At 38.4% G+C, this 18,087-nt stretch overlaps 1 protein-coding gene across 1 annotated transcript in view; it reads left to right on the top strand.

Moving 5' to 3' along the window:
* The window catches only part of LIN7A (lin-7 homolog A, crumbs cell polarity complex component), a 205,790-nt gene that overhangs the window by 42,507 nt on the left and 145,196 nt on the right, over positions 1 to 18,087 (top strand). Inside the window, exon 3 of the mRNA XM_036760719.1 lies at positions 4,240 to 4,358. Coding sequence (XP_036616614.1) covers positions 4,240 to 4,358 — 119 coding nt within the window. The remainder of the gene's footprint in view (positions 1 to 4,239; positions 4,359 to 18,087) is intronic.

Raw genomic sequence — 18,087 nt, forward strand, 5'->3', positions numbered from 1 at the left:
ATATGAAGGTGATGGAATACTGTTGTGCCATAAGGAATGGGGATGATACGGACTTCGTAGCAACCTGGAAAAACCTACACGACATAATGCTGAGTGAGCGGAGTAGAGCCAGGAGAACATCGTACACAACCACAGATATATGGATTCCGTGAGGACCAACCCTAACAGACTTCGCTCTTCTCAGCAACGTAAGGTGCAAGGACAATTCCAGGGGACTCACGATGGAGAATGCTATCTTCATCCAGAGAAAGAACTGTGAAGTTTGAATACAGATTGAGGCGCACTACATGCTCGCCTTTTTTGCTTCTCTTTTGTTTTTGGGTTTTTTTTTTTGGTTCTGTTTCTTCTTTCTCATGATTCATTCCATTGGTCATAATTCTTCTCCACAACTTGACTAGTGTACAAATTAATTCAATGTGAAGTTATACGTGGTAGTTATATAAGATTCCATGCCGTCTTGGGGAGGGAGGGGGGAGGGAGGGGAGAAAATCTGGAACTAAAAATTATGTAGAACCGTGTGTGATAAACTAAAAATAAATAAATAAATAAATGATGGAAAAAAAATGGAAAATACAATTACCGGAGGAGCTTGTAAGAAGACTGACATACCAATGTATTCTTGTTAGAACTGTGAATTGATTCAATAATTCTGGAAAACTATTTTCGAACTATACTACAAAAGTTACTAAACTGAACTAAAGCTAAACTAAAACCTCTACTAGGTTTATACCCTCAAGTGAACAGAAAAGGAAAGGACTTAAACCTACCAAATATTTATAGGAGCACTTTTTATAGCAGTAAAGAACTAGAAAGAGTGAATGCCCATAAAAATGGGGATTTGAATCCCACGCTTTCTGACTACAAGATCAGCTCTCTATTCATCACCTCTCTCTCCCTCTCAGTTAATTTAGTCATTTCCAGTTGATTTCACAGTGACTTTGTTTCCATTTCTTTTATTTCACGAAAGTGCTGCTCTGAATATTTTTGGTGTATAGGAGATCTTTCTGCCGGACTTCTTTGGGGTGTATGTGAATCTGCCCACTCATACTGCTCCTCTCCACCCAGAGTGTTCTTATCTTAATTCAGGTTCTCATCACCTCCTGCCATTTACTTCCTGTATGACCATGGGCATAACCTCACTAGACCTTAGCATGTTCATCTGTAAAATAAACTGGAATATCCCTTCCAGCTGTAAACCTGTGATCACTCTATGTACTTGTCTGAGGACCGTGTCTGGGCTATTTTAACAACTTTCTCACTGGTTTCCTGCCTCTAGTCTCTTTTCTCCAATCCATTCTTCACACAGCTGATAAAATAGTTTTAATGCACAGATATGACCATGTTACTCCTTTCTTTAAAAATCATTATTCTGGTCCCAATCTATGTACCATTCCACCCTTATTTCACATTCCCTCCTTCCACATGCTCTACATTTCAGCCATCCTCTTTGTAGGTCTGGCCTTGCATCATTTGCCTGCCTCTTGACATTTAGGAAATCAGGCCTTTTGCTTGTAGCTCAGTCTTCCTTTCACCCTTACTCATTAAATACTTCACAGCGTAGCTCAGTGGTTATCTGATTCATGAAGGCTTTCCTCATTCTTTTGATTTTTTTTCCTACTATACCATGCTAACACTGGATTCTCTGTCATAAAATTTCTTCAAGTGGAGGCTGGTCAAGGACATAAGGTATTCCTGTTCACGTATGCATTGAACTAGATAGGTGGTGCAGTGCATACAGCATGGGGCCTCGAGTCAGGAAGACTTGAGTTCACATGGGGCCTCAGAGACTGACTGGCTGTGTGACCCTGTGCAAGTCACTTACCCTCTGGTGCCTCATTTTCCTCCTCTGTAAACTGGGGGCAATGACAGCAGTTATCTTATAGGGCTCTTGTGAGGTTCAAATGAGATGATAATTGGAAATCTCTTAGCATGGTGCCTGGCACATAGTAAGTGCTACATAAATGTTAATTATTACCATTATTGTTATTATTATTAGCATTTCTTCCAATTCTGAGAGTCAGTGATTCTGTAAAGTCTTTGCTGTTTCAAGTCAGTAAAAATAGCAGTGCTTTTTCCACAGCATCTCTGGAATTCCTTCTTCCTCTCCATTTTCACTTCTGCCCCCTGAGTACACACCCTCTTTATTACTCATCTGGATAATTGCAGTAAGCTTCTCCCAGTGATTCCTACCTCTAATCTCTTTATCTCAGCCTTCCAATCCATCCTAAATACATCTATCAGAATAATCTTTCATAGGCACAAAACTGGTCATGTCATTTCTTTGGGGCAGACATCTTTAGCATCCCTATTGCACACCAAGTAAAGTTTGAATTTCTCAGCCTGGCGTTCAAAGCCTTCCACCATATGCATCATCCTTTCCACTTTACCATATATTAAGATCCTCTATGAATTTAAAACTTCCAAAGCTATGGACTATTTTGTCCCTGAAAACAAGCACTTCACTTTCCTTCTGAAATGACTATGCTCAAGCTATTTCTTGTGTTTAGAATTGAAATACCTTCCCTACTGAATTATTTTTTGAACTCTTGTCCATCATTAAAGTTCAACTCACTTGCGCTCTTTTACAGGATACTGTCATGATTGACATCCCCTTTCCTAATCCCCATCCTAGTATTGACCATCCCCTTTAAATGCCATATAGAACTTTGGAACTCATCTAAGCAATACCGTCCATTGTCTATTTGTGTAGGAATTTTATCTTCCTACTTTTCCTGTAAGCTATTTGAAGTGGGGTGGTAGGTTGGACATAGTGCTGAATCTGGAGTCAGGAAGTTCTGAGTTCAACTCCTGTCTCTGATACTTACCAGCTCTGTGATCCTAGGGAAGTCATTTAACTTCTTAGAGTCTCAGTTTCCCCATCTGTGAAATGGTGATAAGCCCTATAGTACCTACCTCTTAGGGTTGTTGAGAGGGTTCAATGAGGTAATATATGTAAAATGCTGTGAAAACTTCAAATTGCTTTGTAAATATCATTCAGTATCACTGAAGACAAAGACTGTCTTAACCTAAGCTTCCAGCTTCTAGTTACCTGTCTATAAAATGGTGACAATAACTCTGGTATCTATCTCACACAGTTGTTATGAAGATAAAAAAATATGTGATGTGCGTAAAGTTGCAGTGTAGATGTCAGTGATTGTTACTGAATTAACATTTTATTAATGACTTGGATGAAAGCATAGAAGGTACATTCATCCAATTTGCAGATGGTACAAAGGTAGGAGAGACAACTAACACTCTAGATGGCAACAATCTGAATCCAAAAAGGTCTTGATGGCCTAGAACACTGGGACGAATCTAATACTATGAAATTCAATAGGGGACAAATGTAAGCTTACGGTTATGCAAAAAAAAATAGCAATCAACTTCGCAAGTGCAAGATGGGAAGAGAGGCATGACTAGACAACCAAGGTCCTGAAAAAGACCTGGGGGATGGAGGTTAGCCAACAGCAAACTCAGTACGAGTCAGTAGTATGATGTGGCTGCTGCCAAAGTTGGTGCCACCTTGAGCTGTATTGAGAGAGCAGAACTTCCAGGAATAGGATGGTGGCAGTCCCCTCTGTACTCTGCCCTCAGACCACACCAGTGGTTCTGGGTTCAGTTCTGCATGTCCCATTTTAAAAAGGACATTGACAAACTGGACTGTCCAGAGGAGAGCCTCCAGGATAGCGAAGGGGTTTGAGACCATGTGATGTGATGACTGGTTGAAGGAATTAGGTGTGTTTAACCTGGTTGCCATGTGGAGGAGATATTGAGCTTACTCTGTTCATATCCAAAGGTCAGAACCAGGAAGAATGGGTGAAAGATGCCCAGTCAATTTAGGTTTGAAGAAAGAAAAAAACTTCCTACAAATGGGAACTACCCCAAAGTAGAATGGCTTGCCTTGAGAGGTAGTGGGTTCCCTGTTCTTGGATATCTGGATAACTGAATACAGACTGGATAACAACTTGTCCTCTATCTTATAATGGGGATTCCTTTTGTGCATGGTTTGGGCCAGATGGCCACTTTCAAATTCTATAAATCTATAAAATCATAGACAATCTTATCTAAACTTTTCATATCCCCTAGCTACTACTCTGCTCACAGTAGGTGTTCAGTAAGCATTAGTTCTATTTATAGTGTTGTGATTTTATATTGTGTTGTATTGTAGGGTAGTATTATAATTCCATTTCAGAAGGAATTTATTCTAGGCCTCTCTTTACTTTTCTTTTATCCATTCAGATGTTGCAAGAGCAATCGAGTTATTGGAGAAACTACAAGAATCTGGAGAGGTACCTGTCCAAAAGCTACAGTCCCTCAAAAAAGTTCTGCAGAGTGAGTTTTGTACAGCTATCCGTGAGGTACGGCATCCAGCTTTTAGTCATTGCGTTCGGCCACATGTCCTACAAGTCGGCTTGTTTTCCGCATATAATCTGTAAACAGGGAAACAGACTGGAGCTAAATTTTTGCCTTTTCCTTTTTTAGCTTCTTGGACAGATGATAAAACACAATCTATTCTGTGAAATTCTTAAATTAAACCCCAATGAGATTGGCACATTCTTACAAAAACAAAATGCTCCATGTGGGGAGCTGGTGAGAGATCACATCTCAGGGAGACGGGGACATGTGATCATGGCGCTACGTTGTGTAACGGTCATATGAAGCTCTCTGGAGACTGAGGCTGCTTTTTAGTAAGCAGAGACTTTTCTTTAACCTACTTTCAGAATTTTAACAGAGAGAATCATGACTTGGCAGTGAATCGACAATTATCTAAATCTTGCCTTCTTTCCTCTTCAATGTCTCGAGCTCTGTTGAAGCTCTAATTTTGCTTGTGGTTATGTTAAAAATTTCTTTGGCACCCCAGAGAGAGGGGTGGTGGTTACAAAGATAAATGGCACATTCCCTCACTGCACTAAAGACATTATAATCTTGTAGTCATGAGATAATAATATTAATAATTATAGCTAACATTTCTATATTACAAAGCAACTTGAAAATATTATCTTGTTTGGTCCCTGCCACTACCTTGTGAGCTATTATTTTCCCTATTTTTTAAGGGGGGAAGGCCAGGCAATTGGGGTTAAGTGACTTGCCCAAGGTCATGTAGCTAGTAAGTGTGTCAAGTGTCTGAGAATGGATTTGAACTCAAGTCCTCCTGACTCCAGGGCCGTTGCTCTACTCACTGAGCCAACTAGCTACCCCCTATTTTTGCTATTTTTATAGAACAAGAAACTGAGGTAGAGAGAAGTAAATTGACTTTCCCAGGGTCATGAAGGTAGTAAGCCATCCTCACAACAACCATGTTGGGTAGGTGCTACTATTTCCCCCGTTTTAAACATGAGGAAATTCAGGGAGATATGTTAGGTGACCCATCACACGGTGTCTGAGGCCAGATTTGAAATCAGGTCTCTTTGACTCCAGGTCTAGCCTCTATTCACTGCATCACCTAGCTATGTGAGATGAGTTCACATCTCCAGATCTGGGTATGTGATCTCCCACGGTGCTCCAAGAGCTCCGAGTTGATGCAGAGACTCTGCAAGTAATCTCTGAGAACAGCAGAAGTACCAAAATACTAGAAAAGTGGGGAGGGCGGAAAATTTGACTTTATTTTGAAAATAAAAAAAACGTAAGTAGGGGTATGGTGGAAACCACAGACCAGCAGGCTTAAGAGCTAACAAATTTCTAGGACAGACAATTAAAGCCAATTATTTGGGAGCACCGAGAAGAGCAAGGGGCAATCACACACAGCTCGATGTGCTCATCGAGAACGTCATTTATTTATTTTATATTTTATATTGTTATTTATGCTATAGAATCACAGAAATTAGAGCTGAAAGAGGCATTTGAGGTCATCTAGATTCTTGACTTTTCATTGCCTTGTACCCTTTTGGCAGCCTCATAAAGCCTCTAGTCCCCTTCTCAGAATAAGGTTTTTAATGCATCATAGCTAACATTTATACAGCCCTTACCATGTGCCAGGCACTGAGCTAAGAACTTTACAAATACTGTCTCATTTTATCCTCATCACCACAACTCTGGGAGGTAAGTGCTATTATTATCCCCTTTTTAGAGATGATGAAACTGAGGCAAAAAGAAGTTAAGTGACTTATACAGGATCACACAGTTAGTATGTCGCTGAGGCCACATTTGAACTCAGGTCTTCCTGACCAGAAGTCTGCTGTTCTTCCAATTGCACCATAAAAGACATGGGATTACAAAGGAAAACAATTATATTAAGATATCTTTAAAAATAAATTCACAGACCCCAGGTTAAGAACCCCAATTTAGTTCAGCCCACTCATTTAACAGATGAGGAAACCGAGGCGCTTAAAGATTAAGTCACTTGCCCAAGACCATACAGAACAAACTTCATTTTCCTTTTTTATAGGGTAATTAGATTAAGAGAATGGTGAATGTCTTTGACATGTTGTAAATTGATTTCAGCAGAACATGTGGGATAGTGTTTTTTGATGTTCTCAAAAATAAACTGGAGAGAGAGGACCTGATACTATTGATAAGCAGATACAAAGCTGGTTCAGTCTTACAAAGATCAATAAGGGATCGATGTTACCCAGCAAAGCGGTCTCTAGTAGCGTGTCACTGGGCTTTCTTTCTAACCTCATACTTTTCAATAGGTGTCGGTGATTTGGACAAACACACAGAAGGCCATCTTATCACATTTTCATATGATTCAAACCAGGAAGGGATAACTAATAAAGCAGGTGAAAGACTAAAAGTGATAAATGAATTCAGGAAGCTAAAATGATAGACCCAAATCATCAATGTATAATTTAATAGAAATAAATACAAAATCCTACATTTATATTGAAAAATAACATTAATTGTACTAAGTTTAGGATGGTAGATATACGACCAGAAAGGAGTTCACATGAAATATCTTTGGGGGTTCCAAATAAACATAATTCTAATTTATGCCAATGATGTGGTGATATCACCATTAAAAACCTACACTTCTTAAGTAGAAATATCCAGATTAAGAAAGTACTTTGTAACAGACATATTTTTTTTCAATTCTATGTGCCCTATTAGTAGGACACTGATAAACAAGTATATTGAGGACAGTGAAGGAGTCTGGAAACCATGTCACAAAAGAAGGGTTCCAGAATACTAGGAATGTTTAGCTTGGAGAAGGGAAAACTATTAGAAAAAATGTTATTTGGAGGCCAGTCAAGTGGAATGAAAATGACTCCAAAGGAGAGAAATTAGATTCATTAATAGAAGTCAGACAGGTTCACCATAGAAAAGAATTTTCTAACACTTAGTGCTATCCTACGATGGAATCGCTCCTTTGTGAAAGGAGCAAGCTCCCTATAATTGGTACTTTTCAAGCAAAGGCTGGGTTACCACCTCAGGAATTTCTGTGTGACTGATTGGTGGATCTAAGTGGCCCATAAAGTTCCCTTTGACTGAAGAGTCAATGATTCTACTACCAAGGAGTAAGTCAGTAACTAGATTCCATTCCGTGCTTGAGATAGAAGATTGTAGATGCCCTCATATATGCAGCTGCACACATAAATTGTATGAAGATTTTGCAATTGATAAAAGCTGGCCAAGAGAATTAGTGAGAATTTGATTCTCATTTACCCTTATGAGGTACATGCTTCTTCCAGTGCCTAGCAGAGTGCCTAATGTTTGCCATCTGTGTGACCCTGGAAAAGTCCCAAACCTCTTTGAGCCCAGTTTCTTCGGCTGCAAACTGAGGCACTTTGACAAGATAATTTCTGGGGTTTCCACATCTAAAATTCTATGATTACAAGAACTTTTGTTGTTGTTGTTGAGTCATTTACGTCTGACTCACTGTGATGCCAAATGATCTTTTCTTGGCAAAGATACTGGAGTGGTTTGCCATTTCCCTCTCCAGCTCATTTCACAGATGAGTAAACTGAGGCAAACAGGGTTGAATGGCTTGCTCAGGGTCACACAGCTAGTAAGTGTCTGAGGCCAGACTTGAACTCAGGAAGACTAGTCTTCCTGACTCCAGGCCTGGCACTCTATCCACTGCATCATCTAGCTGCCCCTAGAATCTAGTAGGTGCTTAATAAGTACTTAACTGATTAATTGATTTTTAAAAAAGTGGCATATATTTTTTTAATTAAGATAAATTACTGAATGACTTCATGAGTCCTTGGTTCTAGTTATTTAGTTTCTCTTCAATAAAAGTTCATTTTAAATAACATGCACAAAATGTCCGTTCCATCAATGGTGTCACTTGTAGTTAACTGGAACGGCATTTCAGGGGCCTGAGACTATAACTGCAGCAATGGGTCATTGATCTTAAAAATATATCTAAACAGACCTTTCCAAACAGCCTGCACAGAACAGTTATGTAAATGCTTTACCCCTGCCCTGTTTCTGTGTGCAATTACAGATGATAAAATAAATAGTACACATTTTCAGAAGCTTGTAATTACATGTACTCACGCAGTAGTTCTCAATAATGGAGTCTTCACAGAAGTTGTGTTTTGCATCAGTCAGATGCAGTGAGTATTTTTCCTTCTGCTGAGATCATAGGCCTGGAAGTCACAAGTCCTATTTTTGGAATAATGATTGACAGTTGTGCTTTTTCCCCCCAGCTAAAAGTCTTTTAACCTTTTTTTCTTGCTCCAGATTGGCCCAATAATCTACAAATAGGTATTTTTAAAGTCATAATTACTTTTTAAAATCAGATTGCCTTCCACCTAGGTTTTGTGGAAGAAGAAGACAGTTAATGTTCTCTTTATTATTCATAACTATGTAAGGCAGCAGACTTTTGTAATGTGTAAGGAAGAAGGGTTTAAAAATTCATTTTATAGTTCTCTTTCTACTTTTGCTGTCGAGGTTAATTTTTCTTTGTTTGAAGTAAGGGCTTCTGCCGTCAACAAAACCATTAATTTTCATGAGTAAATTAAAATGCATGTGAATTTCCCAAGGGATACGTTTCACACATTAATGTAGCCCGAGTCAACATTTTCCTATTTGAAACTTGTTGTAGAAACATAAGAAATTAATAAAATTTTGGAAAACTGTCCTTGAAAACAACATTGTAACCAGAACTATAATAAATATTATACATACCCATGGAGACACATATATGTGTACATGTGTGTTTATGTGTACATGATATGACTCCATTGGTAGCAGGGACTGTAAGTGTGGAAACACCAACAAACAATATAGAGCTATGATGGTTCTGCAAATTGCAATCTTAGAAAGTCACGTACTTGTTGAGGGTCACAGAGCCACAGAGACAGACAGGTTCTCCACCCCTGCAGCAGAAGGAGGACTTGAATCCAGATCTTCCCAATTCAGAAGCTAGTTCTCTTCCCAATATTTCACATGATAGTATTATTATTATTATTAGGGAGCTGAGGGGTATAGTGGCTAGAGTGCTGGGTCTGGAATCAGGAACACTTGAGTTCATATCCAGTCTAGAACACTGACCAGCTGTGTGACCTTGGGCAAGTCACTTAACCATGGTTTGCCTCAGTTTCTTCATCACTAGAAAATGCGGATAATGACAGCACCTACCTTCCAAGATTCCTTTGAGGATAAAAAAAGGTAATAATGGTAAGGCACTAAGCATGGTGCCCTGGCACATAGTAAGCACTATATAAATGTTAGCTGGAGTTGTTGTTGTTGTTTTTGTCATGAGTAGTAGCTAGATTTAAATATTTTTACATAGAAATACATACACACACTCAGAATTAATGTTTACATAAATACATGAAATTTTTGGTGTGTTTATACAAATAATGAATATAGTTTTTCTGTTGTTCAGTCATTTCAGTCGCATCTAACTCTCTTTGGCCCCATCTGGGATTTTCTTGGCAAAGATACTGGAGTGCTTTATCATTTCCTTTTCCAACTCATCTTACAGATGAGGAACTGAGGCAAACCACATTAAGTGACTTATCCAGGGTCACACAGCTAGTGTCTGAGGCCAAATTTGAACTCAGTCTTCCTGCCTCTAGGCAGGGCAGTCTATGCACTGTGCCACCTAGCTAGGTAATCTAGCAGTGACTTTATAAGCACTACTTGATTCTGTATTTGACATGATATTTATTATAGGACAAGATGACTGGTAATATTAAAAATATGAAAAATTCTGATTATGATATACACACATACATATATCTGTGTATGGATATGGATATGGATATAGATAGTCAGAACAAGAAGGGGACTTGATATCATCCTCTCTTCAGAAAAATTATAAATAGATCATTCCAAAAGATAAGAACTTACTCAATTTCAGATAATTCCCAAAAAGTGAATTCCTGAAACATTCCTTTCCCCTGTTTGTCAGCATATGATCAAGAAATTTGTCTAAGTGACCCTCCTAACATGCTAAGTTACATCTAAAGCAAGTCCTTCATACCAGTATAATCATCCTCTGTGGAAGTAGAGATCATGCTTTCTGGAAAAGCTCTATATTCTTAAAGATTCCTCACTCAAGTTGTTTTGTTTTGTTTTTTAGTTTTTCCTAACTGGCCTTACTTACTAATCATTTAACATTCTTCAATGTTCTCCTCTGAATCCTCACTAAGAAGCTCTTTTTAGGTTCTCCACATTGTGAACTGGAGGCAATGTTGTAGTAGCAATTTGAACAGAGCCAGGAATAACTGGAGAATTACTCCATGGCCCCTAACATAGCTGTCTCTAATTTATGTCATCCTTAATTTTCTAACAGCAGAAGTTTAATTACTTGTGCTGAGCTAATAATTCACGGTGATCCTTAGTTCTTTCTATGTCTCATTTACCTAAGGACATTCAAATACTGTGAATAATACTTCTGTATTTGTTTTATCCAGATGTCCTGATTAAAAATGATTTTATTAGTCAAATATTTCAACTTTTGCCAATATTAGCAGCAACAAAGTTGTCAAGCTGGCTTTCCAGAGTGCTGGCTCTGCTGGGAAATTCTGAGAGTTTTGAACCCTGAGAACCATTAGGATTAAAAAACAAACAAAAAACTAAACCCAGTCATAAGTTTTGCTGCTTGAGAAGGGTTCCCTTCCCTATCCTCGTAAAAATGCAACTTTTCAGTACCTTCAAAACCCAGCAAAAAGTATCACAGTTACTAGCCTCCTCACTCTGCTCTCCTCTTATCCTACTGGAAAGTTTCACTGCAGTAATAGCTCTGGGAAAAATTTCCTGTAATATATTGTAGTGCTTGGGAATACCCTCTCTGTCCCTCCCCCAGCTCCCAGTTTAGATCTCCCATACAAGGTTTCATCAAGTTGAAGGTACTGTATGGGTCCACAGCCATATAAAATCATAGTCCACAAGCCCCTACCATTCTGTTTAATAGTCAGGAAGAAGATACAAATCAAAGCAAAAAGGCTTTAATGAAATAGCATGATTAAAAAAGTAGACATTATACATTTCCCCCTCAAACCTAGAGCACACTCTCCTACAAGCCACACACTTTCAGTGGGAACACACATGGGAGGTAAACTCATAGGGGACAAACATGGCCAAGGAATGCTTGTTGGGGGGAGTAAACGTAGACAATTTTTGTGGCATTGGCAAGTGCTCAGAGGAAGAGTTCTTACTCTCAACACTGTGAAGTCTTTTCTTGGGGTCATGTAGCCCCTACCTTCTGAACTCTGCTAAAAAAAAGTTTTGTCTACCAGACGTACTCACTTTACCAGATGTTGTTTACTTGGACATATAGTCTTTGTTGGTTTCTGCCCCACTGGACATGAAGTCATAGGTTTTATTTTCATAATGCTTTTAACTTTAAGTCTTTGAGTCCTTTTCCATCTCTTTCTCAGGAAGAACATGTTTTTAACCAAACTTTTTGTTTTTTACTTTAAAGCCCTAAGGCTATAAATAGGCAGCTAGGTGGTACAGTGGATAGAGTGCTGGCCCTGGAGTCAGGGAGACTCATCTTTCTCAGTTCAAATCTGGCCTCAGACTCTTACTAGCTGTGTGACCCTGGGCAAGTCACTTGACCTTATGTGCCTCAGTTTCTTTATCTGTAAAATGTGCTGGAGAAGGAAATGGCAAACCACTCCAGTATCTTTGCCAAGAAAACTCCAAATTAGGTCATGAAGAATCAAACATGACTGAATAGCAACCACTACCATTGTGACAATGCCAATGAAGCATTCAAGAAGTTCATCTTTTATCTTTCACTCTCTCATTCCACCACTAACCCACCTTCTTTTCTGGACCTGTCATGTAGAAAGGTTAGACTTATTCTATTTGGCCTGAGAAGGCAGAACCAGGAACAATGGATAGGTGTTGAAAAGAAGGTAAATTAGGCCTGATATCAGGAGAAAGTCCCTAACAATTAGAGTCATCCAAAAGTGGAATGGGGTTTCTTGAGAGTTGGTGGGTTCCCCCGTGCCCCACTCCAACTTGGAGGGCTCCAGACACAAGCTAAATTTCTGCTTGTTTGCTCTGTGATCACTGGGAATTGTTTCATGTTGGACTAGATGGCTGCTGAGGGCCCTTCCAACTCTGAGATTCTGTGATTCTGTCTTTAAGCAAAAGTTTGCCCTTGTTGGGGTGTGTGTGAGTATGCTTGTATATATGTGTGTTTGTGCCTGTATGTATGTGCATTTGTGTGGATGTGTGTGAATGTATGTATGTTTGTGTGCATGTGTATGTTACTGCATGTATGTATGTACGTGTGTGTTTGTTTGCTTAGGCATGTGCAGGAGGTTGTGGGGGAGAAACAATCCTGGCTTTCTTTTTCTTTACTGAAGCAGTCCCCTATCTTATTCCCTTTGGTGTTTTGCATACAGTGGGCTTTCATGTTCAGGAGGAAATTCTTTCCTGTTGGCCCTAAGTGATTTCAGAGGCATAGCAGAGAAACTCCTAATAAAATAGTTCTCACTGTCAAGCTTAAGTTAATCTCTGAATGGAATTTCTTAATTCAAGACTTGGGTCTTTCTGTCAGAGACAAGACTCTAGTTTGAGGTGGACATTCCATAAGCCCCACATTTTTAATCTCTGATTCTCGGTGGCTAGACTATACCTACTCATAATACGTGTAGGTCAGGAGTTCCTGACATGGGGTCTGAGAACATCGAAAACATTTTCCATAACTAGATTTCAGTATAATTAGTTCCCTTGTAATCTTTGTATATGATACGAACAGCAGCTAACATTATATATAGTACCTACTACATTCCAGGCACTGGGCCAAGTGTGTTTTACAAAGATTATCTCATTTGGTCCTTGGTTCTGTTACTCTGCATTTGATAGATAAGGAAACTGAGGCAAATAGGTTAAATGATTTTCCCAGGGTCACACTGCTAGTGAAGGTCTGAGACTATATTTGAACTCAAGTCTTACTTGGCCCTATCTACTCTATCCACTGAGCCTCCTGGTATCTAGAAACTTGATTCTGAGAAAAGGGTCCATCATTTTCATCAGACTGCCAAAGGGGTCTGTGACCCCCACATAATGAGGAACCTTTAATGGTAGGTACTATTCTTTAAGATTAACAATCGTTCTGGGCCAAAGGGTCTGCTTTCTCTGTTCTAAGGCCCCTTCTCCTCTCCAGGGGCAAATTAGTGAGCAGGAGGGTAGGGGGAAAGGCACAGAGACAAAGTTAAGAGGTAGAAAGAGGGAGATCATCATCTTTGTGTTTCTTAGCCATATTCCTACTATATGTATGTGTATTATACATGTATGTATATATATAAACACACACATTTATATATAATGCATGTGTATCTATACATGCATACACATACATACATATATGTACATGTATGCAGAGACAAATCTGGCTTGCACAAGAACCCTGCCCTTACAGTGCCTTGTGTCAGCAGTTGGGTTTGTCTTACTCCTGGCTAGAACATCTTGCACAGTCCAGGGTAGACATGGCCACCTTCTAGGTACCTGAGAGAACAGGGTGGCTAGAAGTCATCCCAATTCTCTCTGTATATGTCAGTGAGTGGCTGGAAGGAATACCAGCACCTGACCCTTGACCCCACACATTCACTGAGAGTAAGCTTTGACTCTTGAGCCAGGTTTACTGTACGTTTTGTCTACTTACAACATTTTAAGAGTCTATGCTTGCATCTCCCCCTCCCAGTAGAAGGGGGAAAATAGAGCAAAATTAACAGCTATCATGTCAGAAGTGAGACAGATGTCAAAATTGTCATCAATTAGCACACATTTATTAAATGTGTTCTCTGTGCCAGGCACTGTGCTTGGCACTAGAGATAACAAAGAAAGAAATGAAATTGTCCCTACCCTCAAGGAGTTTGTATTCTTTTGGCGGAGACATGTACACATGTGAATATATATAAAGGCAGGGGTTCTTAACGTTTTTGTGTATGTCTTAGGCCCCTGTTGGCCACCCTGTGGACCCCTTGTCAGAATAATGTTTTTAAAGTGTTAAAATGTAATCACAGGATCCTAGAGAAAATTAATTATGCTGAAATACAGATATTAAATTTTTTTTAAAACCAGAACAAAACAAAATCATGGTCTTCAGGTTAAGAACCCCTGGTCTAAGTACATACAACTATCCAGATGTTTGCCAATATAGAATAAAACCTTAATAAAAATGAAATTTTGAATTCTTATCACGAATAGTTTTCATAACTTTGCACCATATCATCTTCTTTACACGTATTCCTGTAGACTTTTCAGGTTTTCTATCCTGATCGATAGAAGCAAATATACAGTCAGAGTAAGAAAAGCTATACTCAGAGCCCATTTAGCGTGAATATTGACATCTCTCCACCCCCCACCCTGGCAAGTGGTTGCATTATTTGAATTCATACTGCATATTTTCATTGAGCTAGACTTAATTATCATATTTTACATAATTATAACTGAACGATGTGAATTTGAATATATGGTAGGTATTTGCACACCATCCTAGAAAATTCCTCAATGTTTCCATCCTTATATGTATTGGTATAATTGAAACCAAGGTGAAAAATTGTTACTGGTAGCCTGGCACCCAAAAATGCTCCCTCCTCCAAGGGTTTTTGATTGACAATATCTCACCTCTTTGTCAGGGTTGGACGGTCTTTGACTGCAGAGGCACTTAGTTACTCCATTTACCTGAAAAAATAATTTGAAAATCATGGGATTCTCCTATAGCCACAGGAGAAAAAAAATTATGGACAGTCTTGGCTCTTGTTCACTCTTAGCCTGGGAGAGGGATAAGGTAATTCCTCATGCATTCTAAAATAATGAAAGTTACCAGAATTTCCTGTGTGTTAATTGGACTTTATTTTCCCCCCAGACAAGTTAGACAGAAGTTCATTAGCGATGAGATATCATTGTCTTGGATCAAATGGAATAGCAATAGAGTTGAAGAAGTTAGGTCACGAGATGACAGGGTTGGGAGGCATCCAAGGTTTCCTGTAATCATTAGGAAGCTAGAGAAGCTCAAGGGACCATCCCAGTTGGAACACTTTTAAATGTTTGAAGATAGTCCCTTGGGAAGAAAGCAATTTATTAATTACTATGGTTGAAGAGTTAGTAATTATGAGTGTGATTTAAATCATATTGTTGATATTTCATGCAAAATATCTTGTCAAGCACAGGCAATTAATCAAACAATAGTTAAGAGGAAGGAATTAATTTAGAGCGTTCATTTGCCTTAATTAATTTTGGCACAACCTCATCAGGACTGAGGGAGGAATTTTTTGGGATTTCCACGACTAAAGGACCTTGGGGTATGTATAATGGCAGCATAACTGAGATATGGAATTACCTCTAAAATATGAACTTGGGTAATAAAGTGAGTTCATTTAAAGTTCTAACTTCACAAGTGTCATTATGAAGCAATACAAATAATTAAATTGGATATTAGTCTGTAAAGTGAATATTAAGATATGGTAATATGTTGTCCTAAATTCTAAGTGAAAGAAGAAAAACACCAAGCTGTTTGTCTATGTGACCAGATATCTAAATGTTTATCCCAATTCAAATTTCTGTATAGCTAGAATGAATTCCTATGACAGCACACTGGAATTTTTAAATTATGTTCCTTGATATATTTGGCATATCTTGTAAAGTAGTCAGTGGTCAGGGGAAAAACATAGAATTATGTTGTAGTAGAAAGAGTGCTAGACTTGGAGGTAGGTGAGATCTAGGTTCAACTGGAGAGATATTAGCTGGTTATGTTCATGGGCAAATCATTCAATCCCACTGCACTGTACTATTCCTTTCTCAAACCCCTTTATCTGTTAAATGGCAGTAATGCTATTTGTAATATCTACCTCACAAGGTTGTTGAAAAGAACAAATATCTGTGTGTGTATCTACAGATAGATAGACCTATAGAGATAAAGATATATGGATATATATATATGGATATACACACACACACACACACACACACACACACATACACAGAGAGAGCTCTTTATCTATCATAAAGCACTGCATACAACCAGCCATTAATAATTAGTTGAGAAAAACTGTTTCCATGATAGTACATTAATGAGACCAGGAAAATGATGTAAAAATATTTTCACGTAGATATATTTACTGTCTTTATTTTAAAAAGTATTTTTGGAGCTAAATATCTATGGTGGCCACTTGTTAGCCAGTGATGATATTGAAATCCATTGGCTTAATGAGGGTAATGAATTAATGGCCCATTCCAAAAACTTTTTGACAATAGGTTTTCTGATTTTAGAGTGGTATTTTAATAAAGAATGTGTCTTTGCAATGCCAAAATATTTGGTTAAAATTTAGTAAGTTAATTATGTAGGCATCTTGTCTATCCAATGTCAGATATGTTTCCAAATAATGAATTCTTTTTTTTGGTGGGGAAAATATATTTATATCTTAGTAAGGAAATCTGATGCTTATTTGTTCCATGTCAGAACCATATATTTGCTTGTTAAATGTATATTTTGACAACTGAAAAATATCTAATGGAGCATTTAGTACTGAATCCTCCATATATTTGGCAGAGTCTGGGAATTTTGAAATATTTAATCAGCTTAAGTTGAAAAAAAGTTGCATTTTAATTAAACTTGTTAACTTGTTTTCAACATTTAGAAATATTCATTTAGAGATCACATTTGTTATGATAACATACAGAATTTCAGTTTAACTTGTAGGTTTGGAAACTAATTCAAATATGTTGTTTGAGCTTTTAAAGTGCAAGCTTGGATCTCTCCCCAGACTTAGTGCCCCCAAAGCAACAGAAACAGGCCCACTTCTCCAGACACTCTTCATTCCCCTTATTTGAATTGTATTCTTTCAGTGTGCATGTAGGAATTGATCCAGCCCTTTCTTGGGCACCAAGGGAATTAGAGCCAAGCTATTCTTTGTAAAGGACTTGAGAAGTCTCTTGCTACATCCCATCTGATGCAGTTAGTCCTTTTCTTTCTTATTCATTGTTGTTACAGAGACCCACACTAAGGCCAATAGGTGGAGGTTTGAGGGAGGCCGATTTTGGTTCATCTTTCTAACATTTGGAGCCAACCTAAATGGAATAGGCTGCTCAAAAATTAGTGAGCTCCCTACGATTGGAAGTATTCCAACTGAAAATCAATTACCACCTCTTGGGAACATTGTAGATGGGCTTACTGCAATGGAAAAGGAAAAAGCAAGAGACCACTTCTAAGGTCCTCTTCAACATGAAAGACTTTCAGATACTTAAAAGATAGCTATCATGTTTCCAGCCCCTCTGCCCCTTCAGTCTTCTATAGAAGAAATATCCTCATTTCCTTCAGTTTTTATCATATTAATACAAGAGGCAACATGATGTGGTAGAGTCAAGACCAGAAACATCGATGTTCTACCCCAGCTTTGACATTTGTGAGTTCTATGACTTTGAGCAAATAATGTTGATATCTCTGAGTTGCAGCTTTCTCATCTTTAAAATGGGGATGACATTTGTAACACCTCACAGAGTTTTTAGATGAAAGTACTTTACAAACTTTAAAGGGCCCTGTCGACACAAAGTGTTATTTTCCTATAAAAATGGTTTCCAGACCCTTTCACTCTCCTCTGGCTGAACTCCAGAGGGGCATGCTAAGTTGAATTGAATTAACTCTTTCTATCTTTGACTCAGGAGCTCAGTTTTGGTTTTTTTCCGGATATGGGCAAGCAGCTTGAATGTGAATGTAGTACCTGCCCTATCTACCTT

The sequence above is a fragment of the Trichosurus vulpecula genome, chromosome 5, assembly GCF_011100635.1.
Source record: "Trichosurus vulpecula isolate mTriVul1 chromosome 5, mTriVul1.pri, whole genome shotgun sequence".
Classification (NCBI taxonomy): Eukaryota; Metazoa; Chordata; class Mammalia; order Diprotodontia; family Phalangeridae; genus Trichosurus; species Trichosurus vulpecula.